The sequence below is a fragment of the Elephas maximus genome, chromosome 22 (assembly GCF_024166365.1).
Source record: "Elephas maximus indicus isolate mEleMax1 chromosome 22, mEleMax1 primary haplotype, whole genome shotgun sequence".
NCBI classification, from domain to species: Eukaryota; Metazoa; Chordata; class Mammalia; order Proboscidea; family Elephantidae; genus Elephas; species Elephas maximus.
The window spans coordinates 1,026,174-1,053,595 of NC_064840.1; the positions used below are offsets into that span (position 1 = coordinate 1,026,174).

Consider the following 27,422-nt stretch of genomic DNA (forward strand, 5'->3'; position numbering starts at 1 on the left):
GTTAGAATATTTACAGCAAAATGCCCGCCAATTCGATATCCCTCACAAGCAGGATTCGGCGACATGGGCCACCATCAGCGTGTTCTGAAAGCACCATCCACAGACTCGCTGCCCTCAGCAAAGGCTCCCCCTTCCCCTTCCCGGCCCCCCCGATAACCACTAATAGACAACTGCCTGTTTCATACAAGTGGGGCCATACGGCATCTGTCCTTCTGTGTCTAACTCATTCAGGGCCACGTTTCAAGGTGCATCCATGTTGTGGCGTGCATCAAGACTGTGTTTCTCTTTCCGGCTCAGCAGTATTCCATGATGTGTATAAACCACAGTTTGCTTATCTATCATCTATCGATGAATGCTTGGAACACTTCGGCCATTGTGAAAACAGTGCTGCAGTGAACACTGGTATTATACAGGTTTCTGTGTGTGGTCCTGCTTTCACTTCTGGGTGTACACCTAGCACCGGGATTGCTGGGTCATATGGTCGTTCTATGTTGAAGAACCACCGAACTGTTTTCCACAGTGGCTGTACCACTTCCCATTTCCACCAGCAACGGATGAGGGCTCCGATTTCTCCATATCCTTGCCAATACCCACCATTTTCTGCTTTTTTAATTGTAGCCATTTAGTGGAGGTGAAGTGGTATCTCACTGTGGTTTTAGTTTGTATTTCCCTAACAACTAGTGACACCGAACATCTTTCCATGTGTTTGCTGTCCACTTGTATAGCCTCCTTGGTGAACTGTCTCTCCAAGTCTTTGTCCATTTTCTAATTGGGTTGTCTGTTTGTTGTAGAGTTATTGGTGTTCTTTACATATTCAGGATATTATACCCTTATCAGATAGACGGGTCCTCCAAATTTTCTCCCATTCTGTAGGTTATCTCTTTGTTGCAGAGAAGTTTCTAATTTTGATGGAATCCAATTTATCTACTTTGACTTTTGCTGCCTATGCTTTCGGTATCATATTTAAGAACCCACTGTTGAAAACCAGCTCCTCAAACATCATCCCTGTGTTTTCTTCTAAGAGTTCTATGGTTTTAGTTCTCACATTTAGGTCCTTGATTCATCTTGAGTTGATTTTTGTATATGGTGTGAGGTAGGGGTCCGAGCTTCATTCTTCTACACATGGAGGTCCAGTTGTCCCATTGCTGCTTGTTAAAGAGACCCTGCCTTCCCCACTGGATGTACTTCAATCCTTTGTTGAAGATCTGTTGACCACAGATGTATGGGTTTATTCTCGATTCTCAATTCTTTTCCACTGGTCTACATGTCTTATCGTTATACCAGCTTTGGACTGTTCTGATTGCTACAGCTTTATAGTATGTTTTGAAATCAGGGTGTGTGATGAATTTTTTAAACCATAGTATGCACTGCTTTTACAAAATGTAAAAAGTCTGAAACTGCCTTTCTTTAAGACAAAGCAGAAGCACTATGGCTGTTTTCAGGAAACTGGAAGTTATAAAAAGGGAAATTTCCCTCCGTCTGTGCCTGGCCTCCTGGTGTGAGCATCTACACTGCCCACCTGTGTCTTGGGGCACAGCAGAGCAGGACCGTGAGGGGACCACTTGGGAGGACATCTTCTGGGAATGCCAATAAGATGAGACCACTCACTCCTCAGCCTTGTAAGGCTTCTGCATATCCAGGGCCTGAGGCAGCCAGACCCGGCAATGCCGCCAAGCCAGGTAATGCCGTAGGTGCTTTTGAATGCTAAGCGCTCCGTGTTTATGCGCTGTGGTCACATGTACCAAAATCTGTGAGTACAGTGCACATGAGGATGTTCAGTTAAAAGTCAAAGGCAACACATCGCCAAGAATTGCTTTAGGCTAAAAATTCCAGAGTATGAACCTTATTTATGACAACTGTCAATTTAATTACAAGTATTTTTGTTTCTAAGCAATTAGAGACATCTGCTAACATTACATTTTTGTTGAAATAGTTTAGTAGCTACAATCTGCACCATTATATATCCAGACAAATCATCCAAGCGATTTTAAAAAGCAGCAGAAAACTCATTCTGTTACTGAATCAACACCAGTCCTTGAAGACAGCAGGGTGGGAGCAGCTACAATTGGAGGTGAGCAGAAGACGGGCAGGAAGTGGGGCACAGTGTGTGTGCTCGTGAGGAAATGACACCGGGCTGCGACCAGGCCCATGTGGCACGTGGGGAAAGACAGTGGATTCACGATGAACAGTTTGAGCTATGACTTGAGTTTTCATTAAAACAGAATTTCATTAGAAAATATAGATGCGATATGTAATATAACTGGTTAAAGTATCTATACTTGCAGGTACCCTTTAATTAAACCCTTTATTCACTGCACAAATGACATCCTAACAATAAAAAAAAGGAAAGCAAAATAAACCAACTCACATTCCCACCACCGTAACAATTCCCTTGCATTTTGCAGTTTCCTCCCCACCTCACCGTACACATACTTTTCATAGTTGTAGCCATTAAGCAGAGCCATTTTCTATTCTGCTTCTTCTCTTTATTCTATAAAAGCATTCGTCTGTGTGGTCATGGTCAGCTGAAAGATCATTTCTAGTTGCTGCCTATTTCGTTCCCTTATTGTTGCAGAAGTCTTCTTGAAGCCAAGGAGTGGCCATGAGCCCTTTCCAGTGGGCATTCTTGCTCTGGCCATAACGGGCTGAGGTGAGATGCCAGAGGAGGACACGATGGAGGCCCTAGCTCAGGTGGCCATCCCAAGGGCCATGGGGGGCTGAGTCACAGCTGTCACGGCTGGGACCACCCCACTGCTGGGCACAGCAGCGCAGAGGACCACTCAGGGGCAGAGCCGTTAGCAGTGTCAGAGCTGACACTAACCTCCACAGCCTGGACAACCTGAGAGTGAGGCAGAAGGGCTCAGCCCACCAGGCTACATTCCACAGTTTGACAAGATCCAGTGAAAACTCAAATTCTCCCCCAGGGAGTTTAGCTCTTACTTCCTGAGGTCTCCTGCCAGATTTGCGAGAATTTGAGATGGATTTCTGAGACGAGAAAGCGGATTGTGCCTTGATAGAATGCTATGTGTCTGATATAACAATGCTGCTCTCCACGGAACGAATGAACCAAATGCCTACATTCAGCAAAAATGAGTTTTGAACAATGGCCCCGGACTCTGAAATGTCAAGGTAATTAAAGTCAGAAGAGCCAAGGGAGTCTTCTGTACTACAGGGAACTGCCCAGCTGTCTATGGCACTCGGGACGCTTGGGGAAATGCAGACGCGGCTGCACACCAGATGACACGTGCCAGCATTACTCTGTGACCATGGCACTGTGGCCACGCAGGACAGGGTCTCTTTCTTGGGAGACAGGCACCGAAGTGTCCGGGGGAGAGCAAGTGGGCAAGATGTCTGCAGCTGATTGCCAAATGGTTTGAAAAAAAGGCGTGGGCACATTTGTCAGAGCACGCATGCAGACATGTGCATCCATGTGCCAGTGAGCACATACCTGTGCACACCTGCTGGCGTGTGTGTCTGGCCACCTGGTGAAGGGCACACTGGTACTCCCTGTACTTTTCTGTCCATTTTTCTGAAGGTGTGAAGCTTTTCAAAACGTCAAATTCTGGGAGTTAACGCTTATTGTTTTAAAAGGACTAAGTTGCAAAGTTTTTTTAAAAACAATTAACTGCTCTTATGTTAAAAAAAAAAAAAAAAAAGCCACGACTTTTTACCTATTGTCTAATATTGGGTCTACACACATAAATCAGAGTACAGCTGCCAGACCCCAAGTCCACGTATCCAAGTGTGCTCGTCTGTCTGATGCGTTTCATTGCAGACCTGATGTCAGGTGCCAGGAAGCTCTCCTCTCGGCCCTGTGAAGTTGGCCACAAAGCACTATCCCCTAACTTGGGGCCCCGGGGCCTATGAGTCTTGGTATTGAACCCCACACTTGGCGAGAATGTGCACACGTGCACGTAGGGAGGGAGGCTACACAGGTCCTCAAGCCCAAAGCAGTCAGGTACAGCCTGGTACCCACACGTGCCAGCGTCCTCCACGCCAGCAGGTCTGGGTGGCCAGAGGTGACGACCAGCTGGGTTTCCCCAGCAGCTGAGGCGCTGCCTCCTTGGCTTACCTCCACAGTGAAAGGGCTCTCCTCAATCTTCCCAGCTTCTGCTTCTGCCAGAGGGTTTTTTAAGGTTTGTAAAAATAGAGCAGCTTTTCTTTTACGCTCTGCTTGAAGCTGTTTCTCCTTTGACTCCTTAGAAGCCTGGGCGAGCTTTTCTCTGGCAGCAGCTGCGAGCCGGTCCTCCAGCTTTTGCTTTGCTTAAGGAACAAATGACAAAAGATGAGGTTTAGGGCAAGCAGTGTTTTTATCGTGCTATCTTAATTTTTACAGGGAGCAAAAAGGTGATGAATGGAGTTACTAAAAAAGAGAACGTGGTACAAAATTCAGAGCAGGTAAACAAACGGGCAAAGAGATTTTGAGGGAATTAGTTTATGTTTATTTTTCTGACATGTTACTTTGGAAACAGTGAGAAGGTCCATACTAGTGGAAGCTGGAATAATGGAGAATCTCAGAAAAGCACGTATCTACACACGGACAGTCAAATACCCACACCAAGCAATGAATACCCCATGAAGTGTTTCCGTCCACATGACTCGGCAAGTGCTGAGTCTGCACACAGTGAGTGCGGCTGTAGACACACACGCGTGAAGACGAGTTTGCTGAGGGACAGCAGCTCAGGCACAACGCCAGCTCCAGACAGTAAGGCATATTGTGATTAAAAAGTACCTTTTACACATATGGCTTGATCTGTTCATGTAAGTACAGAAAAAGCACCTCGAGAAAACCAGTCAGAATAGGTAAAACCACAAAGGTAAACGTCAATGAGTTGATTTGATACAGACTGTAATTTCACTTTGGGTTGTGGTGGAAGGACTCAGGCTGTTCTGCCCCTGGCTGCCGCAGGCAGACACTCCAGAGGTGTGCGTGAAGGCCATGCCATGTCCATGGCGGGGACCACAGTCTGGGAGCCAGCAGGGCACGGGTGTCTCAGGGCCAGGGGGCTCTGTGGTGGAGACAGCCTCACAGAAGGCCTCTCCCCGCCTCGTACATTAACACGAGCGGGGATGCAGGCCGAGCGTTCCACCCCAGGCTGCAATCCAAGCGCAAAGAGCCTCTCCATTAGAGCACTCTGCTGTGGTGCGTCAAGCTAGGACGGCCAACACGACGGCTCTGAAGACAGATCGCCAGCGGCCTGGCAGCGGAGGCTAATGAAGGGCACGCTCATCACTCCAGCTCTCCAAATGCTCACAAAGAGTACACAACACCCAGAGGGCTCTCATTTCCAGACACTTGAGATTCTCGCTGGCAGTCTCAGTGTTTCTGGCTTAGTAAGATTAATCTTGGATTTATGTACTTTATTTCTTTCAAGAAGTTCAAAACGTGTCTACAAACCTTGCTTTGCTTCTAGCTCCTCCTGGGTAAGTTGAGGTTTCTTCTCCTCAACAACTACACAGGGTGGGACAACTGCTGGATTAGGGTTGGTAGCACTACTAGCGCTCTCTTGGCCTTCTTTGCTTTCTTCATCATCATCACTGTCATCATCTAGCTTAACACGATTTTTTTCCAGGGGAAGCAGGTCATTTTCTTTGGCCTTGATTGCAAAGCTTATTGGAGCAAAGGAAGCTATTGAGAAAAGGCGAAAATTGTAACACATTTTAAGGAAACCAGAAGAACAGAGCAGAAATGGTCACAGGCCCTACCGTTGTCTACAGGACCTGTGGGCACGCCGACGGCAGGAAGGGAACAGTCTAGAGTGGAGCCGCACCGCATGCAGGAGGGAGGAGAGCCTGTCACACAAGCCCATTTCTGTGTATCCTGCGCACAGTAAGACACTATTACGACCACCAACCCACTCTCACCGGGGGCGCTCACAGAGAGCCACATCAAACCCAACTGACAGAGCTCCCATGTCGGGGACACTGCAGGGCACAGTGGGACCACTGGCATTTTCCACATGGTCAATTCTCCTGTTTTTGCAGGTGGAGGGAACACAGCATATATATGTTAAGTAGGCATATGGTGCGACTCCACTATAAAAAGGTATAGTAGAAGATCCTGGCAATACGAAAAAGTCCTCCCTTAGGAAGCAAAAATCAGGGGACCCGTTCCTTAATTCAGCAAACATTCTATTGGATGCTGACTGTGCTAGGCATTAGGTTAGCTTATTCTCATACCTCTAACAATTTCTTAAGCTTAGTATAACAAAAACTTAGGTGGTTGAACTTTTCTCCCGTAGAGTATTTGGAAAATTTTATTTAAGAGTAACACAAAGGCCCCAAAGGAAAACACCTTCCTCACCCCCATTCACTTCAGTAAAGGCTCATGGAGCCCCTTCTCTTTAGATACGGGGGAAATGGCTCTTACAACTGCTAATTGATTTAATAAGATACTCTTTATTTTTACAACCCAATCCTTACTATTCACAAAGAATATTCAGGTAAAACACAATGAAAAGAAATTTTAAAAGCCTTGCAAACCAGCAGACTTTGAAAGGAAAATGGATTCTGGGTAAACAACGGCAGGTTCCTGAACGTGGTGAAGGATGTAACTGAGGTCCCAACAATAGTTCAGACCAGCTGGTCCAGGAGGTCTGTCCCACTTTTCACATTTTATGGTTCCAAACCCATGAATGATTTAAAGACGATCTTGAAATATAACCTCCTTTCATCAATAGTCACTTCAAGCACCAAAGCACACCCCAAGATAAAGGCAGTGAGTGCTGGGAGACTTATGTCAGTTAAAATTAAAAAAGAGAGAAATTAGTCTCTGTATTGATTCTGCAACGTTACATATTTTATGTTCACGTTCAGAGCAATCCCCCAAAACAAAGATATAACACAGGGGACTAAAAACAATATTTTGTAAGTAGAGTCAGTAGTAACCACTTTATTGCGGTCAAGTCCTAATTTTCAGGAGATACACGCTAAAATATTCATGGACAACGTGATCGGCCGGGCGGGCTCTGTGTGAGTACGCAAAGGAAGATGAGCCCTGGGTGAGTCGTTGAAGCTGGCTGATGAGTCTGTGTGGGGCAGGAGGCCATTGTACACTGTGCTGTTGTTGTCTATGTTTGACATTTTCCATAAGAAAAAAAAGTTTAACGAAATTAACCTTTTACTGCCTGTAGTAATACGGTCTCTTTAATAAACAAAGGGCCAAGGAAATTTTCAAAATGAGAGAAACTTTCACTTAAAATGTTAATCAAAATTACTCAAGGGGCCAGCAATGGAATATTAAATCACAAAATAATTTTACAATTATTCCTTAACCATCTCTTGCCCCAAACTAGGAAAGTAAGCAATCAACAAATATTAAAAGGAAAGCTCGAGGTTCTCTACCTCACATGTAACACTCACTGTAAAGCAGACATCCTCAAGTGAGCATTTAAGCGTACCAAAAACAACACCAAATAGCACCGTTACTCAGTATGTGCTTTAAAGCAATCTAATTGAAGGGGCTCATTCGCACTCTCCACACCTACACCTCGTTTGGCAGTAACAGCCCCGTGAGACAGGTGCCATTAGGCTCCCATCTTACAGACCTTCCCAAGGTAACCCAGCTAGTCAGCAGGGGATTAGGTATTAGTTCGTTTTGTAGCACTATTCAACTACACAACTACTGCTTCTTCCCCCGATCTTATTTGCAGAGACACCACAGCATAGGAAAAGCATTTCCTACAGTCCTCAGTGGTGCCCCCCAACCCTGAAAGCCCTGGAGGCAGCAGGCCTTCCTCTTCCCGCTATTCCACTCTCTGCTCCTCTGCACTAGGCTTTCCCCTGTTGGCACGCCGTGCCCTGAACCTGCCTGGAGAATCACCTTGCTCTTCCCGTGCCGGTTCTTTCTCCTCCTTAGAGTATCCCTCAGATGTTACCTCCGGAGATGGCTCTCCCAGCCTCTCCCCTTCATCACCGCAGTACTCGTGTCTAAGTTTACCTATAGTTGTATCTATGCCTTTGTTTCTTGTCTGTTCGCTCCCAGGCTCAGGGGCAGGACCCTAGATGGGTTACTGTGTGGTAGAGGCACTTCTGGACCCAGCTTGGTGCCTGGCACGTGACAGACGTGGCAAATACTGGCGAATGAACCAACCAAATCTTCCACCATCCAGAGCACACAGGCTTCACTTACCACGTAGGCCTTTCGACATCTAACTTTCTAAGTAATAGGTATTCTCCATGCAAAATCTTGAAAGCAGAGATGAACAAGATCAAAGATGAACTGCAATTCTGACCTGGGAAAATGGGCTACAGAGAAGCCGCCGGCGTTCCCAGGCATGTGTGCCTGCCCTCATACACATTTTCACAGAGACGTAGTTTCAAAACCTGCCGTGTTCACTTGGCGAGGAACATCCTTCCACGTAAATACTGCAGACACGTTTCCATGTCAATAAACACACCACATTATAACAGTGGCAGCAGTATGCCTTAGAAGGGACACGTCCATTTACCTCGCAGTTACCCACAGCTGTTTCCAGGTTTTCCTTCTAAACACCAGCAGGTGCTGTGCCTCTGTGAATGGTATGTTCGTGCCAAGACACTTGTTCACATTTAAATTCTGGTGCACAGGGCTAGACTGCCCTCCAGAAAGGCTGTGCCAGACTCCACTTCCAGAACAATCCTCCCCATCACTAAGTATTACCTGTTCTAACTTTATCAACTCAAGAGGCAAAAACAGCATCTTGTCAATGAGGGTATGTTTAAAAGTTTTATTTATAGACCATCTATTTTTCTTCTGGGAGCTATCTTTTCATGTTTTGTTCATTTTTCTACTGCAGTGGCTGTCTTTTTATTGATTTATAAGTACTCTTTCTATAGTGAGGGTATTAATTCTTTATCTTCCATTATGTTAGAAATCACCACTATTTTGACCTTTGTCCTTTATTTATGCCCTACCCCATCACACCTATTAATCTCTTCTAACGATTTGTGGCTTAGAAGTCCTTCCAAACGCCAAGATTATTAAAAAAATTACATTTTCTTCTACTTTTACAGTTTTATTTCTCACATTTAGATATTTAATCTCCCCGGAATTATTCCTGTTGTCACACGTGCTGTAGGGGTCACGTTTAATTTTTTTCCCCAAAAATGGAAAGCGTGTTTTTACAATATCAATTGTTGTAATAGTTTTCACTTTAAAAATTTTAGGAAATACTGAGGCTCTTCCAGCTTCTACTGAGATAAAAACATGAAAAGTCTTTCACCTGTTAATACGATAAAGTATGAAAGGCCGTCTGGTGGTATGCCATACGCGAAGTCCTGGAACGAATCCCACTTGTTCACAACTTATTTTATGCAGAGCTGGGTTCAATTTAAGATGTCAGCATCTCTACTTGTAAGTGATCACGGTCTACAGACTGCTAAGCATTGCCAGGTTTGAACAGGAAGGCTCTGAAGGCGTCATCATTTTCCATCTCTCCTAATTCTCTGGGGTAGTTTTAATGACACAGGTCTTTCTATTTCCTGAAGGCACATGAACCTGCCGTCCATTTGTGCTGGCCTGCTGCCTGTCCTCAGAGCTGGTTCGCCGACCAATTTATTTTCTAAATTCTTTCAGGTCTGTAGGTAACATGGCGGTTTCCCACCTCCTCTTGAAATAAGTTTAGCAATTTGTGTTTTCTTAGAAAATGACATTTTTCAGTGATTTTCAAATTTATTCAAATTTAGTTACATATATTATTCTTGTATACTTTAAAAAAAGATATTCCTCGATGGTACTATGTATCTATATGTGCTTTTTTTTATTAAACGTGTACAACGACTGTTTTACAGACTTTTCTACTATTTTCTCACTAATTTGCGCTTCTGTTTTTATCGTGCCCCCTTTCCTGCCTCCTTTGATGCATTCTATAGTTTCTTCCCAGATTGAATTTAACGCTTGTTTTGTGCTTATTTTTTGCAATCAACACAGGCGTAACAGGCTTTCTACTGTTCTAAAATGTTTACTGCATCTGGTAATCTTTGGGTAAGAACTATCTCATTGTCTTCACTCTCTCTGACTATTTCAGGGTGCTGATGTGTCTGAAAGCCTACCTGCTGCATTCAGAACACTTCCATTCAGAACTCCAGGTATGGCTCCATGGTCTATGGTGAATGGCGTGGCCTGATGGGCCAGCCTAGGTTCCTCCCCCGTGGAGGACAACTTGTACATTTTTCTGCCTGGACACTTTTCTCCATCTCCATCCTTTTCCTCTGAGATTTGAGAAAAATTCCGAACTTGTCTTCTTACCCAATCTGTCCTTTGGTGCCTCTGTTATATTTTAAAATCTGGCAATCTTTCCCAGATGCCGGATTACGGGCTACACTAGGTTCACAGATGTCAGGCAGATGGGAGAATACAAATTACAGGTTTACTTGCTATGTCATCTCATAGGTGCCCATCTACCCAGGAAGCTCAGGCGTGTCTCCTTTGACCTTCTGCATCTTTACAGGAATGGCAGTGGGTTTCCTGTTTCCTTATCATTGCGGGAGGTGCGCCTCTTTCTCAGGAAGTGAGCTGGGAAGGGTTTGGTCAGACCCCGTGTAGGTCTCTATTCAGGTGCCCCATTGGAACGTGCTGTTTTCATTTTCCAGATTACAGGACCGGGCACGGAGAGTGGAAGATGCTGCATCCAGCAGGTGACTCAGCCCTGGCACCTGGAAAGCCCATGTTGGCTGCGGCAGGTGCACTGTGCTCAGCCCACCAGCAGTGGAGGCCCGTGCACTTTCTGGAGACAGTGGCAGGGCCAACGAGCTGCTCCCCGAGTACCCCGTTTGTTGTAGCCCCTCCCAGCACCCCAGCTGACAGCAGGCTCCTTGTGAGTCCAGGTCCAGGCTGGCAGGCATGCCCTCCACCACTGTCTCTTCTGCCTGCATCTGATCAAAGGCCTCATAGCTTCTGAAGTATGTACAGTGCCTGTTCCTGGTTTCCAGAGCAACTAAAGCTTTTCCCACACTTATCCTTCAGAGGTCTCAGTGACAGTTTGCAGGGGGCCAGGAGGGGTGAGAGAATGAATACAAGTGCTCAGCTAACCTGCTAGAATGAAAGGCCCAAAGAAACTGTAAAAGTTTTTCCTAAAGAGCTGAATTTTCCCAGGAAGCCAATTTAGTTACTTGTCACGCTCAGCATTCCTATTAAAACACGGGCCTCTGTGCAGAGAAGGGCAGTCCTGAAAGTCTTGGGCCTGCTCTGCCCACTCTTGTGACCCACCCAGCTGTGACCGAGGCCTGCCGTGAGAGCAGTACTGCCGCTCCAACGTGCATTATCTCAGCCACCAGATGGGATGCGGTTATTCTCATAAAGCCTGTGGAGGGGTTCTGTAAATAGTTCAGTGACCTCAGCATGGAAGAACCCCCAAGAGTGGGCAGACTCTCCGTTTCCAGCTCATCCACCCATCCGTGTGCCCAGGCCATGCAGCCCCTTAGCCAGGCCCTGCGCCTCTGCCATGATTACGTCCCCGTCTTTGTCTTTGGAACACCGCCCAGCCCAGGAAACCTAGCTCAAGTGCTCCTTTCTCCACAAAGCCTTGCCCACCCTCCCAGGTGGAACTAACTGCTTATCTGCGTTTTACCACACAGTTCTTTGCTAATGCATCTGCTCCTGCCTTTTTCATCCTACTTTTTTTTATGATTCTGGCTATTTACATGTCAGCCTGTCTTGCCACATGAGAGACTCCCGGTGGGAATGGTTCATAACAAAGTAACTAAAACTGGATGTGCGCAGTATTGCCTGGTGACAGCCTCAAGGCACTCCTAAGCAACACAGAGCGCTACTTTCATTGGTACAGCAGCCGGTAATAAAGAGAATCTTCTAAGTCTGAGGGCTACGGAGCGCTATTTGAAACGTCCTAAACATTTCCACAAGTTGCTCAGAAGAACAGGCTGTTACATACACGCGTACCTAAGACTAGTTTATGTCTACACGACCCCATCTCCAAATTAGGAGAGTGCTGCAAAGGCTGCAGCCTCATCACAGCACCTCAGAACGAACTGCCATTTCCTTCCTGTCCGGCAGCCTGTCCGACAGTTACAGGCACTAATCTAAGTCACCCGGAATTCCTTCTTGCCCGCTTAAAGCGTGGCCTCTCAGGTGAGGAGGTGGGCATGTGGGGGCGCACAGCATACCTTTCACGAGTTTCCCATCAGGGACGGCTTTGCCGGATGCCGCCTCCTTCTTTCCCGAGGCTGCCCTTCCTCCCCCCTCAGCTGCGTCTTCAGACACCCCGTCGTCCGCAGCCTCACTCGGGTTCTCAGAGGCCGACTCGGCCGGAGCCTCTTCTGGTGCTGCTGCAGCCTGCAGAGACTGAACAGGACTATAAATCGCTACACAGGAAGTTACATGAGCTTGTCGAGAGGTGCGTATGTGTTTTTCACTGGACACAGCATTTCTACAGAACTGCCCAGGCAGCACAAATTCGGAGCTGCCACTCTCTGGAAAAGAAGAGAGGAGGAGGTTTTGTCCCCCTGGGAGAGCACGATGCTTCTCAGAGCTCTGACGTGGTCTTGTAGCCAACACTCAGTGCCTTTTTCCTCGGAGGGTGGCCGCTGAGGGCACTGCCAGTGAGCCAGGCTATCCCCATCGCCTTCCCACAGGGTTACCCTCTCTGTCTGAGGGAATTTGCCTAACGCCTTCCCACAGGTGACCCTTTCCATTTTAGGGAATTTGCTCATCACCTTCCCACAGGGTGACTCTCTCCATCTAAGGGAATTTGCCCATTGCTTTCCCATGGGGCAACCCTCTTCTTCTGAGGGAATCTGCCTACCGCCTTCGCACGGGGCGACCTTCTCCGTCTGAGGGAATCTACTGATAACCAAGGTCTACTTCATCTCTCTACTAATCTAGGTTTTAAAAATGTCAGGGCATCCATCTGACTGAGAAGAGGGAAGTGGAGGCAGAAGAAAGGATGATAAGGGCATGAAGATATGCTTCAAGTGTTGAGGACATGCAACAAACACACGGGGGTGGGCGTTTGTGAGGAGGGAACCTGGGTGCATGGAGCCAGAACTCCAGGGCAAGGGCCCCACGGTGCACTGCCCTGTAGCTCCAGGCTGTAGACTGTGAGCACGCAGGTTTAAATTTTGTATGTTTTAAGTATATGTTAATGCAATTAACAGTGTGTGGCTTTCATCAAAAGTTACTAAGAACAATAGCCAACCAAAACACCCAATGCTTGAAAAAATAGGATGTTTTGTCTAGAACCTGCTGGATAAATGTGCATCTGTGGGCCGTGAATGTGGGATGAGCTGTCAGCAGACTGAAGGCACGTTCTACCTCATATATCGCATGTACCTGGAACCTAAAATCAAGGTGTGTTCAATCAACAGGGCTTTTCAGACGTGCTGGGACTCACAGAGTTACTTGTGCGTATGTAAGTCTAAGCTGTGAAGGCTAAGGCACGTCACATCCTCCCTGCCTTCCCACGACAGTACCTGTGCACCGTCACCACCTTCCTTCTGGAGGAAGAATTGCTTCTTAAACTCATAGTAGGCATTGTACTGGTGCCATGGTTGCAGGAACTCAAACCTAGGAACAGACAGGAGGAAAGCCGGTCAGCTAACACGACTGGCACGCCGCAACATAATGCCACCCGACAGGCACTGTACTCTCCACGAGCCAGACACTGTCCTAGATGCATCACAATTACTAACTCTCCATTACCTCAACAACGTTAGGAAGGAGCTACTACTACACTCTATCGCACATAAGAGAAGCTGCAGCGTGCAGAGGCTCAGGGTTACACAGACCATCCTGCAAATGAACCCCCCAGTTTATATTTTACCACTCGAGGCATGGAACATTACTCGATTGAAAGAGAAAAAAAGGGGAGGGGGAAGGTTGTGTCTAAATTCCTAGGGCAGATTCTTGAAAGGCATGACTTCAGCCTTTTATCTTAGGAAGCTTCAACAGTCTTGCTTAAAAAACAAAACCAAGCCAACTAAACATATAGATAACACATTAGAGAAACCTTCCCCAATTCTAAGTAATTTAACAAGATAATTATAAGATGTATTTATCTCAAGACATCTGAACCAACAAAAGGATTAAAGACATTACAAAAGGGGATTATGTAGTTAGAGGAAACACCCAAACCAAGCTCAGCTACAACCCCGGATCCCACACACGCGGCGCACACAGTTCATCTCACCTCTGGTCATTCTTGGCGCGTACACTGGTCTCAAACTTCACACCGTTCCGGGCCACGTACTCGGCCAGCTTGTCGATCACAGGCTGGATGTCTGGGGGTGGGGGGATGATGGCAGCCACGGGGGCAAGGGCACTGCAGGGAGAAGCTGGGGTTACTCTCCCACATGGACAAGCTGGGTGCAAGCACACACTCCCCCGTGGCTAGATGCAGCAAGTGCCACACTGGTTGGTAGAGAGGGCCTTCACTGTCTCAGATATTCATGTGATAGGTAATCACAACTAGTACTATAAAAAGCTAACTCGTGTCAATCCACCTGAGACGGGGCCAAAATATCACAGAGAATGGTGAAAATGAGGACTTTATTGAAAAATGAGACTTCAGGTCATAAAAACAGGTTCATTTTTTTCTCCTGGTTAGCACTTCCCCTCAATTACATGCTAACAAATCAAGCACTAATCGTTTTTCTTGTCATGTTAAAAAAAAAAAGTCGGTCAGCATGATTCCACACCCTTCATTTCACCTGTGATGTCTGTGCACGATCGCGGAAAAGGGCCGTTTCTGTAGGAATGTGCAAGTGCCTAATCCAATGTCCTGAGTCTCTTTTAAACTTGTGCTATTCCAGTCCCTTGATCAGGCACCCATTCATCCAACAGACCTGCCCTGCACCCTCACTTGAGGCCGGGCACTGGTGAGGTGGCAACCTAGCATTCAGTCACCCGGGCCGGCGCCCACCGGTTCTTCTTTGGCAGTTAACTGGTCTACTCGCCAGATCCCTGCTTCCCGGAGGCTCGTATGCGAGTCAAGAAGTGTGCCAGTGTCACGCTCATGGACTTTACAAAACTGACACCTCTGCCAACACCCGTGGTTTCCGTCTGCACTGACTGGGCCAGGACGGCCAGCTGAGACGCTGACGCAGGGCCAGGGCCAGAGGCCGGGGCTGAGGCAGAGATGGGATGTCAAATGAGACTCCACTCTGATTGCCAGTTAACATCACGACCATTTCTATTTTCCTATCACCCCTGTGGCGTGGGGATTTGGGTAATAAATGCTCCCCTGGTAAAGAGCTCTGAGGAATCCTGATTACAAAAGCCCCCAAATCAAGATCTCCAACGTACTGGGTAACACTGTGCCCAGGCCCTCCCAGAACAGTGAGCCGGGGCATGCACATACCTGCTTGTGGTGGTCGTAGAGGTCACCCCACTGCTTGTTTCTGTGGTGGATGGGGGTGGTGGTGGCGTGGTCCCAGGAGGTGGCGGGGCAGTGGTCACACTGGTAGAGCTGGACACGGTCACGCCCGCGGGCAGGGTGCTGTAGTAAGTGGCCACGTCAATCCCGGGAGGGGGTGGCGCCAGGCAGTAGGTGCCGTCAGGCAGCATGTAGTAGCTGTAGTACATCGCCGCCACTGTCGCTGTCAGGAGACACAGGTAGAGAATCAGCGGCAGCTGACAGGCCAGTCTGCCACAGTCCACGCCGCACGGGGCACGAGACACCGTACCAAATGCAGCCGCTGCTGCTCGCACGCCATCCCTCCTCCTCCTACATTTTCCTGAGACCAAAGAGGCTGCCCACATAACACACAATCTGAAAGAACTAGGCAATGCTGAGGCACACGCCAGGGACAAATGGGACGTGTGTGGTCTCACGGACATTCACAGCAATCAAACACAAACACACTGAAATGAATTTTCTCCCTAATTCAGAATGTGAAGATTAAAAAAAAGTACTCTCTCTAGAAGCAACTTGCCACTCACGCAATCTGAGGAGATAATCTACCTTGTAAAAGCACCATGTGAACACGTACCCTTTGCTTTCTTATTTGACACTAACGATGTTCTTCAGAATCTTGGTTTCTCATTTAAACATTCATCTTGGAAACCACTCCCTCTGTAATGCATGTTACTCTTTCTAGCCATGGGATAGCCACTAACACGTGTCCCCTCCCCATCTGGGTGTCCCCTCCCTATCTGGGTGTCCCCACCGAGGTCCCCACCGGGGCTGTTTCTGCTAGTATGTGTCCTCTTCCCTCATATGGCTATCCTGTAATGCATTTAGCAGGTCCCCCCCAGAGGGACAGTGGCCTCAGGACACTCCACACAGTGGTGCATTTTGGGCATATATACAGATACCTGTGGGACAGCAGCCCATTCTAAGTTTATTCATCGTTTTGGAAGAATGTTTAAAACCAGCACAAATCACAGAAGATTCAATGATCTACTTAAGAGTTTTTATTTTCAATCCTACTGTAGACAGCAACTGGTACTGACTGCACAGAGATTTAATTTCATCTTCATTAGAGGATGGTAAAAATTTTTTTCTGATTAAGGAGTTTCATTTAATTAGAAACCAGTGACTTTACGGATGACAGAATCTGCGTGCTGAGCACGGCTTGCGGTCATGGTTGCTTTGCAGGAGAATATCACGGAGGCAGAGCAGCCTAAAGCTCCCAGCATCAACCAGGGTCACGGCCTTTCTGGCTCAGCTTAGAAAGTACCTACGCGACGGATGCTGTAGGCACCAAACCAAAGCCAGACCCACTGCCCCCAAGTCGATTCTGACTCACGGCGACCCTACAGGACAGGGCAGAACTGCCCCATATGGTTTCAAAGGCTGTAATCTTTATGGAAGCAGACTGCCACATCTTTGTCCTGCAGAGCAAGCGGCTGGTGGGTTTGAACTGCCAACCCACTGGTTAGCAGCTGAGTGTTTACCTGCCCAAATCATGCTGGTGATGGCTGACTTGACTAATGACGCTGCAGGGCCTCCTCAGGGGTCATCCTTCAGCTCGACGCACTGCTATTCCACAGTGTAAGCCCCCAAAACCCACTGCCGTCGAGTCGATTCCGACCCATAGCGACCCTCTAGGACAGAGCGGGACTGCCCGATAGAGTTTCCGAGGAGCGCCTGGTGGATTCGAAGTGCTGGCCTCTTGGTTAGCAGCCCTAGCGCTTAGCCACTATGCCACCAGGGTTTCTCCACAGTGCAACCGGTATCTTAAAATTTCAGAATAAGCTCTGCGGCCTCAGTGCACCCCCACACCTGTCTCTGGGACAGAAACATTCCCGACAAGAACTCTGCAGAAGGGCTGGGGGGAAATGGCGCTGTCTGCCAGGAGGCGGCCGGGGGCAGGGCGGTGCATGCGCTGGGCCTGCGGCTCCAGTCAGGGCCCAGGGCCTGTCTTCCTGCCTCTGCAGCCCCGGCACTGAGCACACTCCAGTCAGGGCCCAGGGCTTGTCTTCCTGCCTCTGCAGCCCCGGCACTGAGCACACTCCAGTCAGGGCCCAGGGCCTGTCTTCCTGCCTCTGCAGCCCCGGCACTGAGCACACCAGAGTTTTTCAATCAACAAATACAACCAGGATGCTCCTCACAGTGAGAATGACAAGACTTTGGACATGTCATCAGGGAAGACCAATCTCTGGAAAAGTACAGCATGTTTGGTAAAGTGGAGGGTCAGTGAAAACGAGGGAAATCCTCTGCGAGACAGACTGACACAGTGGCTGCAGCAATGGACTCATACCAATGATTGTGAAGATGGTGCAGGACTGGGTGGCATTTTGTTCTGCTGTACGTAATGTCACCATGCATTGGAGCTGGCTACGTGACAACTGACAACGACATCAACACTTATTAGCGGACGGACAAACTGGCACAATGGCTCCCGTTCGGCTCTTCCTATCAGAATGAAGCATTCGAGTATAAGTACCTGCTTCTGTAACAGACATTTACCCTGAAATTATGGAGGCAGTCCTTCGGGCCACTCCTCCTTCATTCCGCCACACTCCCCTGCATTCTCCCCAGCACAGCCACTCTTGAGGAGGGGGTGGGCGCCAGTGGACCAGGCCAGGCCCTGCCTCGCCCTGCGACTTGTGCTCTGCTCCCAGAGGATGCCCCACAGTGCACCCATGGTCTCCAGGAGCAGTCATGGTGGAACCACCCAGCACTGACCCACTACCATTGCTGGGCCCAAATGTCAATCTGAATGGGAAAGGAAAAACCATATGTCCTGTATTAGCCATTCTCTGGTCACAAAAGCCTAATTTTAAACTGTAGCCACAACAAATACGACATACGAAGTTATAGAAACAAACAACAGTTTAGGATTAAGTTTCAGGCAACGGTATATATTACTCAAGTCCAACGCAATGTATTCTTTATGGAAACGAAGGGAAGAAGCAGTTTTCAAGATGCAGCCTCACACCTGTGAAAGGACTAGAACACAGTCAAGGGCAGGTCAGGACTTCCCAGAACCAGCACCATGGTTGGTTAGAACCGAGCGGTAACAACCAAGCAGTAACCAACAGCAGTGCTGGCGAGTCGCAGACAGGCATCTGAACATATCGACTGAAACGTAATGAAAAACTTACAACGCATAGCTGAGCTCACGCAAAGAAAAATGGTCTCTAGGTATAAACATAAAACACAGCCCCACTCCTGAAAATGTCTCCGGGAGAAAGCCAAAGCCCTGGCCCACAGCTCCCCTCAGGTGCGGCACTTCCCCCCAGCACCAACCCCAGGCTGCGCCCCCAGGGTGCGTGTGAGAGAAGTTTTGGTTGCTGGAGCCCCTCGGGCTGTGGAGCTTCTCTAGGGAGCCCCAGGAAGCGCCCACACTTCCCTCTGTGCACACACAGGCGCCTCTGCTGCCCTGCCTCCCCTGCTCTCAACCGGGGACGCCCCCGTGCTCCGGCTGACTCAGGAGACCCCTGCTCTGTGCGCACAGTGAAGCTGGGACATACCACTGCGGCGATCCCCTGCAACTGACTGTTGGCACGGCCACTGCCCCACGGGCTCTTACAGACGATGACAAAGCGTCCACCTTGCCTGGCAGCTGGCCCACGGTTGGCACTGACAGACACCCTGGAGGGCAGGCAAGCCTGGCCTCCCTTCTAGAGCGTGCGGTGCCTCAGGAGCCTGCAGGAAGCCCTGGTTATATGAAGCCACCACGCCAACATCGTCCTCGTTTTGCAGTGGCCTCTGAGCAAACGCACAGTGTCAGGGTCCTCTCACTCGAGTTCTAGAGGCAGCTTGAGAAATCCTTTACCTGGATTGAAAAGCTGTCAACCTGGCCATCAACTACAAGATACGTTTTTTCTGTACACACCCCCCATACAGTGATTCTGACACACACGACATTTGAGAACCGCTGGCATAACAAGGAAGGAACAAAGTCCACAAGCAGATGAGGGGCACTGACCAACCATCCTGTCTCCAAGGTAACCGTCCCATCCCTAGACACGGATAGGGCGCGGGGAGTTCAAGGTTCCTCCCGGCCTGTGTTAGCATCAGGCTTCAGGACACGATGGACATTAAGATATCTGTCCCATCCCTAGACACGGATGGGGCGCGGGGAGTTCAAGGTTCCTCCCGGCCTGTGTTAGCATCAGGCTTCAGGACACGATGGACATTAAGATATCTGTCCCATCCCTAGACACGGATGGGGCGCGGGGAGTTCAAGGTTCCTCCCGGCCTGTGTTAGCATCAGGCTTCAGGACACGATGGACATTAAGATAACTGTCCCATCCCTAGACACGGATGGGGCGCGGGGAGTTCAAGGTTCCTCCCGGCCTGTGTTAGCATCAGGCTTCAGGACATGACAGACATTGCTTGAAGATAACTGTCCCATCCCTAGACACGGATGGGGCGCGGGGAGTTCAAGGTTCCTCCTGGCCTGTGTTAGCATCAGGCTTCAGGACACGATGGGCATTACTTGAAGATAACTGTCCTATCCCTAGACACGGATGGGGCGCGGAGAGTTCCCGAGGTTCCTGCCGGTCTGTGTGACATCAGGCTTCAGGACACGACACATTACCGCGTCTGTTGTTGTTCCCAGGTTTTTATGTTGAATTTCTGGAGGGATCAGTTTTAAAGTCAGTGAAATGCTGACGTGAAGGGACTGACTCCCATCTGTAAATCACAAAAGCCGACTCCCAATGTCCAAGAGATGCTTTACTGGGCCCTGCTTCCTAAAGGGAAACGCAGTCAGTCACACGGCAAAACCTTGTGCTGCGAAGCACCAGGCTCGCTCGTGAACCCTTCTTCCCCAGGACTGCATGTGCTTCAGAACGTACGGAGCTACCGAGCCCACGGTCAGATAAAGCTGCCTGGTTATCGTCCAAACACCTTACTATTCAACTGGCTTTTTGCAAAGCTCAGAGTCAATTTCCCACGTGATCTTAATCGCATGTACATTTAACTCATAGAAGTCTCACATTGAAAGGTTCTCAGGGATGCTTAGATGAGTGGTACCAAGCTCTTCTGCTGAAGAGACAACTCAGGAAAGAGAAATGCATATTTATGTTAAAAATGAAAATAGTTTTACTGAGTCCTATGGAGAGAATAAATAGGTATGTTCTTAAAACAGACCTACTTTATGAATAAAAAAATGTTTAAAAAATGGCACTGCTTTCTAGGCACTCATGTGTTACTGGCTGAGCATGTCTGGGAAGCAGCACCAGAGACACAGCCTTCTACCTCCTGGCCCTCCAGCCGCCCAGCGCTTGGGAGCCTTGGCGCAGGTCTGTCTCTCTCAGTTCCGCCCCCACCCCACCGCCCAAGGGCCAGGCTCGCTCTTTACACCCATCAGCCCAGTGTCTCTATCTACACTATCCCTGGGTCTTCTCTAAGTGCCCTGACGACCCCTGGGACCCCCGGGCTCCTGTCTCAGCATTTCCACTGGGACATCTCACAAGACAGCAAACCTCGCATGTCCAGGCCGAAGCTGAGGCCTCCCTGCACCCTCCTCCCCAGCCCCATCTCAGGAGGAAGCCGTGCTGCCCCTCCTTCCCTCTGACACCCCAGGCTCCAGGCCCCACACCCACCACTCCTTCAAAATTGCTGACTCATCCTTTTGATTATAAAACAAAGGTTTAAATGCGTCAGAGTTACAGAGGAAGCCAAAATAAACCCTGGCCTGTGAGCGGAGGCTTCTTGGGGCCTGAGGGGCTGTCACAGCAGAAGACAATGGGGCAGAGCAAAGGTGTGCCCACTTTGTTTTGTTTTGTTTTATGGGCCTGTCTAATCTTTGGCTGAAGGGTGAACGGCAGGAGTGACTTCATTACTGGGCTATAAGGGTGTCTGGGGGTTATACTCTCAGGGTTTCTCCAGTCAAGTCTCTGTCAGACCAGTAAGTCTGGTGTTTTTTTTTAATGCGTGAGTTAAAATTTTGTTTTACATTTTCCTCCAGCTCTGCCTGGGACCCTCTATTGTGATCCCTGTCAGAGCAGTCAGTGGTGGTAGCTGGGCACCAACTCATTGTGCTGGACTCCGTCTGGTGGAGACCGTGGTAGTTGTGGTCCATTACTCCTTCGGACTAATCTTTCTCTTGTACCTTTGGTTGTCTTCATTCTCCCTTGTTCCAGACAGGGTGAGACCAGTGGAGTGTCTTAGATGGCTGCTTACAGGCTTTTAAGACCCCAGACGCTACTCACCAAAGTAGAATGTAGAACATTTTCTTTATAAACTGTGTTATGCCAATTGAGCTACATGCCCCGAGACCATGGTCCCCACAGCCCTTGGCCCCGTAACTCGGTCCCTCAGGGAGTCTGGATGTGTCTATGGAGCTTCCGTGACCCTGCCTTGGACAGGTTGTGCTGGCTTCCCCAGTCCTGTGTACTGTCTTACCCTTCACCAAAGTGACCACTTATGGAAAAGGACTCTTTCTGATGGCAGAGCCACAGAAGGCCCAGCCTGGGCTGAGAGGGAGGCAGCTGTGCAAGGTCTGGAGGAACGGGGAGGGCCCCATCAGATCTGAGGCAGGACCCCCTTCCCATGTCCTGCGAACAGGAAGAACTGTGACAGAGCAGAGGGAGGGAGCTGAGTTCCAAGTAGCAGTGGAGGCTCAAGTCAGCTAGAGGGGACCCTAGAATTTACATGGGATGTGAGTCACGGCTGGGCCAGGAGGCAGCTGTGGGTTGGAGACACACGTCAGAGTCGGGACAGATCCTGAAAATGGCCCTGACGGACACACAGAAATTACACATGGCTAAGAGGGAAGAGACAACTCGGGTGATGGTCAGTGGTGCTTTGGCCTGAACCCCCCCAAAAAGGGACATGTTAGCTAAAATGGGGGAGTAGGGAAAAGCAGGACATGGGAGAAATGAAGACTCTTAAGGTGGTCCCTTCCACATCCAGGGGAGACACTGGGAGGCACTGGATGCTACGTCTAGAGCTTGAGGCTAGAGACACAATAACAATGCATTTAAGAGTATCAGGTCTTAGAACAATAAACATGTTTGTCTATTCTAAGCAAGCAAATAATGATGTACTGTGAGAGCCAAATGTTTAGTGAAACAGATGTCTGCTTTAACTTTAAAGTTTGTAAGACTATCAGGAAAACAGGGAGTAAATAAATGAGTGTAGTTACATTCAGGTACGTTCTCTTACTTAATAGTTTTGGGACAGCAGGGCTTGGCAAAACTTCCCTATAAAAAGCCAGATGGCAAATATTTTAAGTCTTTGTGGGCCACGAGGCAAAACAGGGTATTCTGTAAGTAATATATGAGAAAAAAATTTACACAGATTTTTTGCTGATGAAATTAAAAATATAATAAAACCAAGTGTGGGCACTTTTTTTTTTTAAATAGACCAGTGAGTTTTTTTTTGGGGGGGGGGGCGGGATAACGTATCACTTAACTAGGGTTCAAAGTTAGTGTTCTCATCATCAAATTGATTGCAAAAGTTCATCTTTAAAACCCATTTTTAGCTTGTGGGTTGTACAAAAACAGGCGGCCAGATAGAGCCTGCAGGCTGGAGTCTGTTCACTCCTGGGACAGAGTGCCACATTCCAAAGGTTTTTTTTACCCTCAAGCAAAACACCTCTTTTCCCTACAAACTGGAGTCAAGTTTCTTCCTTTTTTTTTTTAAATGTCAACATTTTCTTAAAAGTTTAGGGAACGCTTTACCATCAGGGTGGGTGGCAACCACACTTAAGAAAGGGCAGGAAGGGCGTGGGGTAGCCCCAGGTCCCTAACCCTAACCCTAACCCCGCTGTGATTTTGATTTTCCTCTCTTCCTGTCCAGTCTTTGTCCACACGCACAGAGATTTCTCAGAGACAGAAGCGGATTATCTTCAGCGTGTGACACGCTCACTCTATAACGCTCCCGCTGGGATCGTTCTCCAGTTTAGTTCAACGGCCAACCAATAAACACATGACTCTGCAGTATTATGCACAGAACACGCAATGTGTAGCATTATTTCCTAAAGGACAATTTAGGTTTGCTTTTGTATATTTAACATTCAAGCTCAGACTCACGGAGGAAGCCACAGTGAGTAACCAGGATTTACCGCAAAGTAAAGTGCTGATGGCCTGCTAAGTGTCAGGAATGCCACCTAAAGTGAGCAGGTGATCAGCGCTCCAGAGCGGTCATATCCCATGTATTTATTTGGCTGGTAGACCAATGTCAGAAAGAATTATTTTCATGGTATTTCACTATTTCACTAGTATGCTGAGCAAATAATCTGAGAAGCTGGACTATATGAAGAAGAACGGGGCATCAGGATTGGAGGAAGACTCATTAACAACCTGCGTTATGCAGATGACACAGCCTTGTTTGCTGACGTAAAGAGAATTTGAAGCACTTACTGATGAAGATCAAAGAGCACAGTCTTCAGTATGGATTCCACCTCAACATAAAGAAAACAAAGATCCTCACAACTGGACCAATGAGCAACATTATGATAAACGGAGAAAAGATTGAAGTTGTCAAGGATTTCATTTTACTTGGATCCACAATCAACACCCATGGAAGCAGCAGTCAGGAAATCAAAAGTAACATTGCACTGGGCAAATCGGCTGCAAGAGATCTCTTTAAAGTGTTAAAAGCAAAGATGTCACCTTGAGGACTAAGGTACACCTGATCCAAGCCATGATGTTTTCAATCGCTTTATATGCATGTGAAAGCTGGACAGTGAATAAGGAAGACCAAAGAAGAACTGATGTCTTTAAACTGTGGTGTTGGCGAAGAATACTGAATAACCAGCGACTACCAAAAGAATGAACAAGTCTGTCCTGGAAGAAGTAAAACCAGAATGCTCCTTAGAAGTGAGAATGGCGAGACTATGTCTTACATGCTTTGGACATGTTATCAGGAGGGATCAGTCCCTGGAGAAGGACATCGTACTTGGTAGAGGGTCAGCGAAAAAGAGGAAGGTCCTCAACAAGATGGACTGACGGAGTGGCTGCAACAATGGGCTCAAGCATAGCCATGATTGTGAGGATGGTGCAGGACTGGGCAGTGTTTTGTTCTGTTGTACACAGGGCCGATATGACTCAGAACTGACTAGACGGCACCTAACAACAGCAAATATAAAATTCTACAATAAGCATCTCTTTTGCTGAAAATAAGCCTTTCTGAAGTCAGCCGCTGTTACGTGAAGCCTCAGATCCTTGCAGTAGTTTTAATTTCACACGCTCTCCAGGCTCTAGCAGCCTACTCAACTGGACAGTTCTATTCTGACAAGTGTTCATGTTATGCTTTCTTCCCACTGAAGACCTTTACCCCAGAGAGGTCACAATAATATCAGTTTAATTAGGCGCCCAAACCGCAATCCAATGACAACTGCCATAATTACTGAATCTCACATTTTCAAGGGCGAGGAAAGTGATTAGTGAACCCAGGGGGCACGAAAACCTTCAAGGCTTTCACAAGTCCAGTAAGAGGAAACAAAGCTGAAGCGCTTTCTCTCTCTCTTTTTGGTTTCTCTTATCCACCCAACTATCTCCATTCTCAAGATTTCTGGCCTCACCTCCTGGAACTTGGAAAATTTTCCAGAAATCCTAAGACCCTCTGGCTCTGGTGGGCATTTATTTGTTAGGTTTATATAGTACTAACTCTTGTACCACAAGGGAAAACAAATCAAATCAAATAAATCAAACAAACCAAAACCTCCCTAAAATGCTCAATCCATACTTTTTAAGTAAAAAAAATTACTGCCCTCCTCCATCCACCAAAATACTTAAAAGTGCTTATTATTTGGATTATGACTCACTGTGTCTAAATATTTTCGAACCGAAACTATTTTGGAGGTCGAACATACTTGAGAAGAGCTTCACGTGCAGTTCACCATAACCACACAGAGCTGCACTCTGTAGTAACCTCGAGACCACCTGACGTCTTAAAAAATCCCCAAATGAAAGACTTGTTTCTGTATCACCAAATGGGAATAGGATGATCGGAATGATCTCTGCAGAGACGTAAGAATATTACATTTGTAAAACTGGAAAGCTGCCAATGCAAATTCATTTTAGATACATGAGTGTGCTCCTTTGGAATTTTAGCCCAGTGTTTAAAAGTGACCTCTTTCTCTCTCTTTTTTTTTGCAAATAAAACTATTCTAGAAAAGCCCATCTCTAAACACTATTTAAAATCTTCATCAGTGGCCCTCAAATAAAAACTCTTGAATCTTTAATTCTGTAACGAGTTTTTGAGACTTGTTACATAAAAATAGGTTTTAGAGAGTTCTCGGTAAAGAAAGCAAGCAGCCAAAGCCTAAGATGTCCAAACGTGGTGAGGAGCACCCAGAGGATGTAGGGATAGCCCAGGAAGAGCTGAGGAGGAACCCTGGTGAGCAGAAGCCCCACCAACTACCAGTGTCGCCTGGCCAGGGTGGGAGGGGATGGGAGTCTATGGTGACGGCAGAGAACCTAGTCTGGCAGAAAGTATTACCCGTGCAGAAGTAAACTCAGATTCATTTTGAGTGCTTTGACCCACAGACCAATGTGGTAAGACAGGAATTCAATAAAGCGCAAGGAAAAGGTAATAAAACAACCAAGAGACCAAAAGACATGCTGCAGGGCAGGGTCAGTGGCTCCCCACCTGTGTTTGCACATCTCGTGAGCTCAGCTGGGGGGGGGGGGGAGGGTGTAAAAACCATGACATGCAAAATTTGTTATGAAATTCAAATTTCGGAGTCCGTCATTTAACTTTTATCTTGCCCAGCCACGCGCACTTGCCTGTCCTGCAGTAGCAGGCCGGGTTGCTGTCAGAGACTGTATGGCCTATAAAATCGAAAATCCTCCCCCATCCAGCCCTTTACATAAAGATCTTGCTGACGCCTGCGGTAGTTGAGAAAACAAAGGACCAAAACACCACCACTGTAGAACCAATACATTTTAAGCAGCAAGGAGTAGGACCAAAAACCAAAACCAAACCCGTTGCCATCAAGTCGATTTCGACTCATAGTGACCCTATAGGGCACAGGAGAACTGCCCCCATAGTGTTTCCAAGGAGTGGCTGGTGGATTCGAGCTGCTGACTTTTTGGTTCGCAGCCGAGCTCTTAATCACTGTGCCGCTAGGGCTCGTGGGAAGACATGGCTAAAAAATGAAGTCAGTGACACTGAGGACAAGAGGGACATGACCCTGAGAAGCGCTGACGAAGAGCAAAGAATAAAACAACACAGAGAAAACTGCAGACTCAGAAGAAAGAAATGATCCCAAATCAGGAAATACATGTCTTCTCAGTAGAGAAGCCGACAAAGGGAACATAAAAGGCGCTCAGAGACACAGAAGAGAGCTTGGCTGAAACGAAGAACAGACCCGAGGCCAGGAGGGTGTTCAAAATATTCCAGGAAAACTGGGCCATGCACGCTGATTAAATCACCAAAGCTTAAGGGCAGAGGGGGCTCTTTAGCTGTCCAGTCAGAAAGGCAAACCTGCCAAGGGGTGGGTGCGAAGTCCACGCTGGCCTCGCACCTTCTCACAGCAATGCTCGGTTCCTGAAAACAATGCAGCAGTCTCCCGAGCTCGAGGCAAGTGTGACAGATATACAGCACCTGTCCAGTTGCCATCTAGGCTAAAAGGGAAGGGGCAGGGGCTTCCAAAAATCAAAGATCTCAGAGTAAAATCTGGCACACAGGAGCAACTAATGAAAACCAACCAACCAGCTAACCCAACTAGTCAACGGCAAACCAGCCGCCCCAGGTTTTTCTGTGGTAGAAAGCAACCATGCTAGATTCTAGCAGAGCAAATGGCGAGAAAGCTGTGAGAGGAAAAAAGTGTCACCGAGGATGTTATACTCAGACTAGCTGGGATGAAGTTAACGAAACGGAGCTCTTCCTGGAAGAACTCACTCGTTTATGAAATCCAAATGACCCAGAGATGATCAAGCGAAGAACTCAACCAGAGAGGTGATGCGGAGGGCACCAAGCCACCTCACTGTACAATTCAGACGAAGCCACTAGGGAGCTGCAGTCACAGCACAGAACATAAACACTATTGATAAGCTCTCTGAGCATCAGATGGATGTTGCCAACAAAATCAGGAGCTGAGGAAACGGCGTGAAGAGGTGTTTTCTAAGAGGTGATTTC

The 27,422-nt window shown here is 47.8% G+C and overlaps 1 protein-coding gene across 4 annotated transcripts in view; it reads right to left on the minus strand.

Annotated features, from left to right (window-relative positions):
- SFSWAP (splicing factor SWAP) overlaps positions 1-27,422 on the minus strand; it is a 79,889-nt gene that overhangs the window by 24,225 nt on the left and 28,242 nt on the right. For all 4 annotated transcript variants that reach the window (XM_049865199.1, XM_049865198.1, XM_049865201.1 and 1 more), the window contains exons 8-13: positions 15,294-15,531; positions 14,124-14,255; positions 13,408-13,501; positions 12,103-12,280; positions 5,399-5,629; positions 4,073-4,263 (exon numbers count right to left, since the gene is read on the minus strand). In XM_049865199.1, the coding sequence (XP_049721156.1) occupies positions 4,073-4,263; positions 5,399-5,629; positions 12,103-12,280; positions 13,408-13,501; positions 14,124-14,255; positions 15,294-15,531 (1,064 nt within the window). The remainder of the gene's footprint in view (positions 1-4,072; positions 4,264-5,398; positions 5,630-12,102; positions 12,281-13,407; positions 13,502-14,123; positions 14,256-15,293; positions 15,532-27,422) is intronic.